The 12,592-nt window shown below is 30.3% G+C and overlaps 1 protein-coding gene across 1 annotated transcript; it reads left to right on the top strand.

Moving 5' to 3' along the window:
- Positions 1-10,774: 10,774 nt before the first annotated feature.
- On the top strand, positions 10,775-12,518 carry LOC105765727 (dof zinc finger protein DOF5.6). Its single transcript, XM_012584961.2, is given in 3 exon segments — positions 10,775-10,960; positions 11,243-12,074; positions 12,077-12,518. Coding segments are annotated over 3 exon segments (936 nt in total). The 5' UTR covers positions 10,775-10,909; the 3' UTR covers positions 12,130-12,518.
- The last annotated feature ends 74 nt before the right edge of the window (positions 12,519-12,592 follow it).

Here is a 12,592-nt window from a genome sequence, read left to right as displayed (position 1 = left end):
TCTTCCCTGTTTTCGTTTCGTTCTCTGCTTCTTTTCTATTCTTCTTTTGTTTCTTTTCTTTTATTTATTTACTTACTTTACTTTATTCCTTTTATTTTAACTAATAATAATAATAATAATAATAATAATATATTATATAAAAAATATTTTACTTATTATTTAAGCATATGTTTATTTTATTACAAATATACTTATATAATTATTACTATTACACTTTTATTTAATCTTTACCATACAATTGTCATCTATTTAGTTTATTTAATATTATATCCATTAATAATTAATATCTAATATGAAACCATAAAATAATGGTATACATTATAATTTAATATAATAAAACAATAAAATCTTAAATTTTTATCATCAATTGTTGCCTCATTTATCCAATTAGCATAATTGCCAATTTAGTCCTTTTTATTTTTTCTTTTAATCTATAATTCATATTTTACCCTTTACTCTATTTAATCCTTTTTCCTAATTATTATTACTTAGACTAAATTCACTAAATGAAAAAATCTAATTAAATACACTATCAGACTCATAATTTTAATTACTCCTAATAATTATTTACTAACTCGGTTTACTAAGACGGAGGCCCGATAACACATTTTTCCGGTGCCCACGGATTTTGGGTCGTTACAAGTTCGACTCGAAAACATTTCGAACTCAACTCAGTAATTATCAACCCGAGCTCAAGTAGCTTGAGCTTAATTTAAGCTTAGTAATGCTTGATTCAAACTGTAACACCCCTCACCCAATCCCGAGGAAGAGCTGCTACACTGAAACACTAAACTCACCATTTAAACATATTCTTATTTCATTATAATAGAAGTAACTTATAGTACAAAACATTATTATTCATGCATAATTCACATTTTTTTTACTAATAAACCTAAGTACATGTCAAACTAAAGTCCAATAAATATATATATACCAAAATGATTGAGGAGTGATGTGGTCCAAAGTGAAGTAGCAATCTTCGATTCTTTTCAAAACTTATCTATCACCTACGTGTTTAAAACAAATGCATTAAGCTACGTGAATAGTTCAGTTAACTGAGTTCAATCTTACCATTTATATATATAAATTTAATAATTTTTTAATAACATTTATTCACGTAATTTCTTTCACTAATATACTTAAACTTTTAATTCTTTTTCCAAACATAAAATCATTTAAATTAACTTTATAACTTATGGTCTTAATTTCAACATATATTACCACTAATTAACTTTTGCATTCACATATTTTTAACACTTAATTCACATGTTCACTTTTATCTTTATTTTCACGTATTATTACACGTACACATTGACTTTCACATATTACTTTTCCAATCATTAGTGACTCTCAGAGGAGTTTCAATAATTTCAATAAATTGCTAAGCTTAAAGTCAAAACAAACTCCTAGCCTTTAACGGAAATCAAATAACAAAATTCCATTAAACACATTTCATATCCCATTTATCCCCTCCAAATCCTCACAACACCAGCCCGTTTCCCATCCGAACCCCCAACCTCTCTCAACTCCAAAATCATTTCATTATCACATATCATATATGCTTTGAGTTCACTAAGGCATTTATTTACTTAATACTTTATTTTTTCATTTTAAATCACATAAACATATACATAATAATTTCATTTCACACATTCACTTTCATATAACATGCACATGTATCACTTTGTATCACATTACTTATTCACTTGGAATTTCATATCGACATGCACTACCTCCTCTCTTTGTACATTAATTCATCACATGAATACTTTAGATTTTAATTCACTTTCATATAACACTTTTCTTAATTATTTATTTCACTATTTTAGCACACATAATACTTTTTTGAGCATTTTACAGTATAATCTCTAAATTCATGAAAATTCAGCATTTACTTTTATAAACACGCCAATATCACTTTTCATTTCATTTAAACCTTTAATCACAATGTTTATTTCACATATCAAATCTTATCTTTGTTTACAATTTAGTTATTTCTATAATAATTTTACTATATTACATCTATTCACTTATCAATTTATGACAAATAAATAAATAAATAAAATTTCACCCTCTATAATTTAATCCTTAGTTTCGTAAAATTTACTAATCACTAAATCATCACTTTTATCATTTTTTACAATACTAACATACCTTTCACGGCTAAATTCAATAATATTAATCACATCTTATTTAATTATTTCATATTAAAATTAAAATAAACCAAACTTAAATTCTTTTCCCCAAAACATCACTTTTTTTTCTCTCTCTTCCTTTAGCATTCTCATCATAATCTTACACTTTCATTCCAACTTTCTTTACTTCATCTTTCTAACTAGGGGTGAGCAAAACTCGATTCGACTCGAAAAAATCGAAAAAAATTTCGAATTTCGAGTTAAACGAATCAAGTTATTCGAGTTATTCGAATCAACTCGAATTTTTTTTTTCGAATTTCGAGTTCGAATCGAGTTGAGTTTTCGAATTCGAATAACTCGAATAATTCGAATATCAAACTATAATATTTTACATTTTTACCCCAAACTCCCAAACATTTTTACTTTTCCCTCAAAACTTTTACTCCTTCCCACTTTCCCCCAAAACTTTTACTCCCCTCCCCAACCCCCCAATCTACCCAAAATCTATTTCCCACCAAAATTTTACTCTCCCATTTATTTTTTCTCAAAATTTTACTCCCCAAAACCCTCAAAACCTTTTATTTTCCCCCAAAATTTTTACTCCCTCCCACTTTTCCCCTAAAATTTTTATTCTCTTCCCATCCCACCTCCCATCTATCCCAAACCCTCCCCCCTCCAATTTTTTTTTAAATATTTTCCCTCCAAAATTTTACTCCCCCTATTTACTTTCCTCAAACTTTTATTCCCCAAAACTTTTATTTTTCCCTAAACTTTTACTTCTCACCTTTACTCTCAAATAAAAATCAAAATTATCCAAAAAATCACTAAACATAAATAGTAATAATTTTATTTATATCTACTATTTATATTATTAAATTAAATTTTACATTTTATATTATTTATATTATTGAATTGTTTAGTCATATTGAATATTTATATTAAAATTGAATTATTAATTATGCCATAAAATATTCGTGTTAAAATTTTATATTAATATCAATTTCACATTTTATTTTTAAAATAACTTTTATTAAAAATCATATTTTTACATTTAATATATTTTTAATTCTAAAATACATAGTGACAAGAATCAAGATAATTGAAACAACTAAGCAAGCAAAGAAGCTAACCAAGATATAAAAAATTAATAAATAAATTATGAAGTGATGAAAGTTAATAAAAAATTTGATTAAGGTGGACAAGTTTTATTACGATGGGTGACAATGGTTACAAGGACCCAAAATTATTTTTTAAAATTTAATTCGAACAAATATATTCGATTCGATTCGATTCGAATTCCATCTCACTCGACTCGATTCGAGAAAACTTCAAATAAAGTTAGGATGATAAAATGAGATTCGAAAACTTGATTAACTCTAAAATTTTCGATTCGATTCGATCGAATGCTCACCTCTATTTCTAACATATTTTCAAACAAATTTTAAATGTTAAACATATTTCACGATTCCAATCTGTTGGAATTTTTATTTTCTTTTTTATGTTTTATAAGAAAATAGGTAATAAATATGTTTTATTATTAAAATAAATTTTATTTACCAAACATGTTTTTAATTTTCAAAAAGAAAGGAAGAAAACATTTCCAAAACCAAACCCAACCTACCATCTTTCAAATTATTACCATCATACCATCCTTTCCGAATCAATATTCAAATTGCAATTTATTTTATTATATACAAGAAATAACCATTCGGACAAAAGTCTAATGCGGTTGTCCATATAAATAACCATTCGGACAAAAGAAGAAGGGATAATTAATATATCATCAGTCAAAAATAAAAAATTCGGTAACATATTTTATTAATCTATTTTAAACTTTAAATAAATTTAAAAATTGATTCAAAATTTTATTTCTATAAAAACATTAAACGTGACATTGATAAAAGAATGGAGACGTAGGGAAGATGTTACCGAATGAAAATTAGCTACGAAACCAAAAGGGTCTGTAGGATTTATATTCTGCCAAAATAAACAAGATAATTATTCTATTCACAGTTAATTAAATAAAAAAATTTCAAAAAGCCAATTTATATATATAATTTTTAGGGTAAACTACACCCAAGGCCATTGAATGATTAACATGTTTATGTTTTGGTCACTCAACTTCAAAAGTTACAAAATTGTCATTAAATTATTCGAAAGTTTTCATTTAAGTTATTGAATTATTAAAATCATTGTTGTATGGTATTCTCTGCTTACATCAATCGAAAGTATCCTTCCTCTTTTCTTCTACAATTTAATTTTTTTTTCATGAAACAGCTTTGAACATCAATCTATGAGTATTGATCTAATGAATCAATCATTGAATCGTTATTTGGAACTCACTAACTAGACTTTAAAAAAAAAAACAACAACAACCCAATGAATTAAAGAAATATTTTAAATAATTTAGCGACTTAAATAAAAACTTTCAAATAATTTTTTACTTGGCCAATAGTGTATTATCCTTGGAATATATATTGTAGTATTAAAACCGTGTAATTAAAGATACTGTCCACCGAACCTAGAGATTCGTTTTCGTTACAAATTGCAAGGCGTAGACAGACAACGGGTGCATGCCGCCGAAGTCATCGTGGGAGGGTATGTATGTATCTATCGCGCATGCCATGCGCCTTTAAACTATATCCACCCACCAACTCATTAGACCACAGTTTGAGACTTGCTATCAATTTAATATTGAAATTTATAGGCCTTTTTTAGCTTAAATTACGTTCATGCTTTGACTTTCTCCACCAATGACTTCCAAACAAATATTAATAATATACTTGTACGACATTGTTACCTTATGAAATCAATGAAATTTCACAAATTATTATATACACAGATCCATCTTGTTATAGATTTCCCTCATTTAATTAAAATTATACGTACAGCCTACTCCTTTATTATTACTATTTTTAAATTTTACAATTACAATATAATCGGCAGGGATGTTGTCAGAATTGTTGATTAATTTATATAAAATATATATGGTGTGGATCGGATTTATTTTCAACAATATATTTTTCTTATCATTAAAATTTAGGAAAATAAATTCTATTAAACCTTGAATTTGTCTTAGATTTTATAATTATTTAAGTTTATTTTTGTCTAATTAATATTTAGATATTGTAATTATTAAACTTTATTTTTAACAATTTAATATTTAGATACTACTTTGTATTAGTTTATCAAATTAAACTAAAATATTACTAAATTTATCATTAAAATTATAAATTCTATAAAATAATTCAAATTAAAAAAAAACTTTGGAGGTAGACACAAATTTGCACACTAATTATAATATCACAATAATTTTTTTAAAATTTAGAGGGGCTTAAAAATAAATTTTACAAAATTTAAGGGGGTCGAGGCCCCTGCCAACTCTCTAAATTCACCTCTAATAATCGCAATATAGATTTACTTGCACTAGACATTTCTAAACTATGACTCTCATTCTAAATTAGTATTGATGTTCAATCAAGTTCTTTCGTTATTAAAATGTTAAATTTAATTGTTAAATGACACGTCAAATCTTATGTAACTGAGTTTAAAATGAATAAATAGGACGTTGTCGCATCACTTTTAAAAGTAAAAGTTTAAAATGAATCAATAGAAAAATAATGATTTTAGTAACGGAATAACTTAAGCGATATAATAACATTTTTAGTTTAGGAATGCAATTAGAATGTTTCAAAGTTTAGGTACCAATTTAGAATGAGAATCATAGATTGGAGATGTTTGGTGCAATTAACCCAATGTATAAATACAAATACATATATGAGTAACTATTAATGTAGAATCAAACCATTTAACATAAACAACCTACAAAAGTTCAAACTATAAACTAATTAATTGGACTAAAACTCATACATAGCAACATCTCACGATGAAACTTAAAGATATACACATAATAATCTCGAAATTAATTACTTAAAACCTAGCTGAGCCAATTTCTCATTAGAACATTCTTTGGACGTTGGAAATATGTGGTGGTAAGCAACTAATTTAGTCCATTAACATTATATTTTACACACGAAATCTTTCACATGCATGAAGAATGGATATTATATAATATATATATTCATTTAATGGAGACTGGATGGATATGCATGAGGTAGGATCGGATCGGATCAGACAATCTAGGATTATGTTCATTTTCATAGGACTCTTTGTTTTATTTTATCCACGTTGTTTTCACACTAAAACCCTCTCCAACTTTTGCAACTGTTCCAAGCTGTGATTTGGGATTTGCCTGATGAAAAAAGCAACTATACATAACCTTCTTTTTTATTTTTAGTTTCTTATATCCCCCATGAAATGATGGTCCCCACGTCCCACTTGATCAAAGGAACCTCGACTGCATCATTGCCTTCCATGTGGGTTTTCAAATATAGCATATACATAAAAGATCAATGATAAGACTCTTATTGTCCCTTCCCTCTATAACCCTAAGCTAGGCCCTAACTGAACCAGATTGACTACACACTTTACGAGGTCTACTTGACCACAATCAACTACGTTCCATCATTACCTTCATGCTGAGGACCACACCAGATTCTCTCATGAATGTCATGCCACTGCCCATCCCCCCACATCAAAGTTGCTTGATTCTTTCTTCTCCATTTCTATATATTTTGTACATATATATAATATGGCCCCCAAAGCTCAAAAACCATTTGGCTTCAATTTAAAATTTGAAGGTTTATCACTCTCTTTTTTTTCGCCCTACGTAAGGGTGAGTAAAACTCGATTCGATTCGAAAAAATCGAAAAAAATTTGAATTTCGAGTTAAACGAATCGAGTTATTCAAGTTAATCGAGTTATTCGAATCAACTCGAATTCTTTTTCGAATTTCGAGTTCGAATCGAGTTGAGTTTTCGAATTCGAATAACTCGAATAATTCGAATAATTCGAATATCAAACTATAATATTTTACATTTTTACCCCAAACTCCCAAACCTTTTTACTTTTCCCTCAAAACTTTTACTCCTTCCCACTTTTCTCCCAAAACTTTTACTTCCCTCCCCTCCCAACCCCCCAATCTACCCAAAATCCATTTCTCACCAAAATTTTACTCTCTCATTTATTTTTTTCTCAAAATTTTACTCCCAAAAACCCTCAAAACCTTTTATTTTCCCCCAAAATTTTTACTCCCTCCCACTTTTCCCCTAAAACTTTTATTCCCTTCTCATCTCACCTCCCATCTATCCCAAACCCTCCCCCCTCCAATTTTTTTTAATATTTTCCCTCCAAAATTTTACTCCCCCTATTTACTTTCCCTCAAACTTTTATTCCCCAAAACTTTTTATTTTTCCCCTAAACTTTTACTTCTCACCCTTTACTCTCAAATAAAAAATCAAAATTATCCAAAAAAATCACTAAACGTAAATAGTAATAATTTTATTTATATCTACTATTTATATTATTAAATTAAATTTCATATTTTATATTATTTATATTATTGAATTGTTTAGTCATATTGAATATTTATATTAAAATTAAATTATTAATTATGCCATAAAATATTCGTGTTAAAATTTTATATTAATATCAATTTCACATTTTATTTTTAAAATAACTTTTATTAAAAATTATATTTTACATTTAATATATTTTTAATTCTAAAATACAAGTGACAAGAATCAAGATAATTGAAACAACTAAGCAAGCAAAGAAGCTAACCAATATATAAAAAATTAATAAATAAATTATGAAGTGATGAAAGTTAATAAAAATTTTGATTAAGGTGGACAAATTTTATTACGATGGGTGACAATGGTTACAATGATCCAAAATTATTTTTTAAAATTTAACTCGAACAAATATATTCGATTCGATTTGATTCGAATATCATCTCACTCGACTCGATTCGAGAAAACTTCAAATAAAGTTAGGATGATAAAATGAGATTCGAAAAATCGATTAACTCGAAAATTTTCGATTCGATCGGATGCTCACCCCTATATGTCGTACGCATGCTTTTGGACAATGGACAATGTTCGATCAATTGAGTCCCTCATTTTTGTTTTTTCTTGGGCGGGGCTGTTCAACTTTGATGCTGGACAAAGATATAAGATGATAATGTTGTTGTCTTTTGTAATAGCTAGGGTGTACGTGTAATGATGTTGTTTACTGAGAAATATAATTTAATAGCTATTCAATAAGTGTTTATTTTTTTTTCCAAAAGGTAAAGGGGAGAGATGCATAAAGAAAAGAAGCCCTTCAGATAAAAAAAGAATATTAATAATAATAAGAGAACTTTTTGAAATTAAATGAGAGCTCGAGGGGTGAATTTTAATGGCTTTTTCCTCAACTTTAGGCTGATCTTTAAAAAGAAAATAAAAGCAAAACAAGAACTGATTCAAGATGTGGTGTGGCGGTACCGTGAAGCTGAAGCTGAAGCTGAAGCTCAAACTCCATTTTTATTTCTTTCACCTTTCTCTTTTTGGCATTTAGTTTACTTTGATCAAAATCGGGAATCATTTTGAACCAAAAGTATGTTAATTTCAATTCATGAATAAAACCCCATTGATTGTATGATTTATTATTATTGAATTAAATGTGCCAATATACATATAAACTTGAAATGCTTAATTTTAGTTTAAAGTTTATGACATGAAAATCTTTTTTTAGTTACAAATGTGCTATAAAAATTATATATATTTATTCTTAATTTAAACACCAAAGCAACAAAATGGCTTTTTTTCAACTTTTAGTTTGAAGATTAAAGGCTGAAAACATACAAAAAAAAAAAAAAGTACGTGTTTTTGCACTATATGCAAGCATGCATATTCAACTTCGAAATATTGTATTTCACATGAAATAAATAAATAGATACAAATGCTTGTCGTTTTTTTTCGTATTAATATGCCCCCCATCGTTTTGTTTTGGTAAACCGGGAAAAATTAGACAACGACCCATACATGCATAGTTACTCTTTATTCCAAATGTTTTTTTCCTACAAAAGAAGCAGCTAATTACAACGTCTTCATCCATGTTTAAAGCTACCAATTGAGATCGAGACTTTGTTTTTTGGGTCACCATCAGGCAACAAATTAAGACAACTCAGACCTATGACATACAAAATCTGGAAGGTCCACTATCATTTCCTTCCCTTCCCACATTTATATATTTAATACATATTCGAATATAAATTCGAGATGGGATTGTGGCCAAATGATTTCTTAATTTTAGCATATTTGACCCAAATTTTTAAGAATTCAACACCAAGCATCATGAAATTAGCTAGTTAATGAGTTAACAAATGATTGGTTACTGCGCCCTTGGGATATATCATTGGGAGATCATTGTTTTCCTGAACCACGAAAAAAGAGGAAAAGGTTTGAAGGCTAAAGGGAAATTAATCATGAATTTTACTGAACTGAGTTCAAGGAACTGTGTAGGTTTAGGGGCGGAACGTGGGGCATAGAGAGCACTTATGCACCTGACAGTTTGTACTTTTGGGCCCTCATGTTCTGCCCGAGAGTGTGATCCTCAAGCTAGTTAGATGCTCCAAATCAATAAGTGTATTACATTTTAAAGAAGAAAAATGGGATTTCAACTGGAAGGGATAGTTACAAAATTTAAAAAGAAAAATTAATTTTCATAAACGATATAAAAAATACTGGATGCTTAAAGAATCTAATGACTCATTTTGTAGCTAGCAATCAAGTGTTGTAGCTTTGCCTGCCAGCTTGCCTGGTAGAATTTTCATTTCAGCTGAGTATATGGGGAAAAGTATTCATTCTATCTGTCTATCTTTCATCTCTTATTTCAGAGATTGGTGACTGAAATGATACAATTTATATTTGCCAAAATTGAAGCAATCATTTGAGATCACTCAACCCCCCCCCCCCCCAAAAAAATCATGCATTAGGCTTATTGTATTTTAAACATTTATTCAGACTACATATCTAAACATTAATCTAACCTTGGGTTATTATTGTAGTAATTGGCCGAAGTGGAGCAAGGGAGATGGATGGATAGCAAAATCCACTAGGGACTAAATTGTAATAAAATAATAAATTTAAGCCATTAGAGGGGAAGCACGTGACAAGGTGGGGACGAGCAGCAGCGAATTGATTCTTTGCTTGTAGGAGGAGAGTGAGGGGGGCCCACTCGATATTGGGCCCCTCATGTGGAGTGCTCTTTCGGTATGCCCTTCCCCCTTCTTTATTGAAAAACCCACTAATAAAAAATTAATTAATATTAATATAATTCTCTTACAAAGCCTGGGTTCTAAATTAAGACATAACTTAGTGTGACGCCCACTGCCGATATTTCTGACGTGCTCTAAACCCTGTATTTACACGGCTCAGGTTGTCCCAACAAGACGACCCTGGTGACATCACAACCCTTCGTTTGCCTGAGTATTAGTCAAGGATCAGTGGACCCTATGTCCTCCGATTTGGATGGCACCGTGGGTCCATCAAATATTTTGTTTCAGCTCACCGACGACTACCATTTTATAAACAATCTTCTTCACCCTATAATCTCCTATCATCATCATCCCTTAGTTCAAAATCTATAAGATAAAATTAATATACGAATACAACACACACAAAAGATACTCTCCTATATACTCTACAGTGTACTGGATACAGTATTCGTGCCTTTTTGTTCCTTTATATTCACAGCCTCCCTCCCCCTTTCCCTGACAAACCATTCCCTTCATTCACTCTCTGTCTCTCTCTTACATTTTCTGTAATAGAGCTCTTTTGGTGCCTTTGTTATATCTGGTTTCGCGCTGTTGTTGGGTTAGTGTTTTACAATTGATGGGTCTTACTTCATTGCGTGTTTGCATGGATTCATCTGATTGGCTTCAGGTATGCATATGTTGATGAGCATCAATCCATGTTTATGAAGCAATGTTAGTTATAAGGTTCTTGATTATGTATAGTTATAAAGCTGCAACAAAGAATGTATATAGTTAGGTGATTATGTGTGAAAAGGATAAAAGAAATATATATTTCTATCTAGTCATAAATGCATTATCTGACGAAAAAAAAAAGACAAAAGAATGTGCACAGTGTTTGACATTATGTCTTAGAGTATACCGTTTTTGAATTTCTCTGACACTGTTTTTTGAACTTATTAAATGTTTATAGGGGACGATGCACGAGGAGTCTGAAATGGATTCATCGTCATTATCAGGGGATATGCTGACATGTTCAAGGCCTTTGGTTGAAAGGAGGTTAAGACCTCAACATGAACAAGCTCTCAAATGTCCTAGGTGTGAGTCCACACACACAAAGTTTTGTTACTACAACAATTACAGCTTGTCTCAGCCAAGGTACTTCTGTAAGACTTGTAGGAGGTATTGGACCAAAGGGGGGACATTAAGGAACATTCCTGTTGGTGGGGGATGTAGGAAGAACAAGAAAGTTGTTTCTAAAAAACCAAATACCGACCAATCATCCAATTCCAACAACAATGTTGTTGGATCGTCTAATGCTCATCATCACAACCCTACTCACCTTCACCTATCATTCCCTGAAATGCACCTTAATAACATGCTTGCTACTCATCACGCTGCTGATGGTAACTTCATAGGCGGTAATAAATACAATTCTCTGCTTGGGAACCCAATGCCGATTGATTTCATGGAGAGTAAGCTGGAAGCCATAGTTGGGAGCTCGAGGAACTATGATTTTTTGGGGAATGGTAATGAAATGGGACTGGTTGAAGGAGTTGGGGATATGGGGATAGCACCCAATCTCCATGGTCTCTGCTCACAATATGGAATGTCAACCATTGATGGCACTGGGGGTGGTTTCATGATGCTACCTTATGATACAAATGAAGACCAACAACATGCAATCGATGTAAAACCAAACAACAAGCTCTTGTCTCTTGAATGGAAAGACCAAGGTTATCCTGATGCTGGAAAAGACAGTTACGGATACATGAATAGCCTGGGATCATGGCCTGGTGTAATGAATATTATGGACCCTCCACAACAAATCCATTAGTGATCTCAAACCAATCTCTGTAACCAATTACTAAGGCAGCTCGATGGATCGGCACGTCGTTTAAAATGCCTTTGATTGAAAGAAAGGTCTTTAATTTAATTTCTATTAAATATTTGTTTTTTTTTGGGTGGGGGGTTAGTGGGCTGGCCTTTCAAATTTATAAAGTTTTAACATAAGGAGAATATGTGCTGTGAATGAGAATGTAATTTTATTGAGTTCCTTAAATGGCTACTTAGTGTTTCTTTTTTTTTTTTGTCATTGGTGTCTTAGGCTAAAGACATTCAATGCTAGCTTTAGGATTTTGTTGTTATATCGAGGAAGATCTATAGATTGTTTTTTTCCCCTTTTTGTTTTATGTGTGATGATCAAGAATGAAAGAATGGGATTCGACATGCCTAATCATCTTTTGAAAGGATTGTCCCATTGCTCATGTATATTTTTAAAGCATAGGGCTCTTAATTTTAATGTAAATTTAGTCAAAAAATT

The sequence above is a fragment of the Gossypium raimondii genome, chromosome 12 (genome assembly GCF_025698545.1).
Source record: "Gossypium raimondii isolate GPD5lz chromosome 12, ASM2569854v1, whole genome shotgun sequence".
NCBI lineage: Eukaryota > Viridiplantae > Streptophyta > Magnoliopsida > Malvales > Malvaceae > Gossypium > Gossypium raimondii.
The sequence above is the reverse complement of the archived record's forward strand: the minus strand, read 5'-3'. Positions and strand labels throughout refer to the sequence as shown.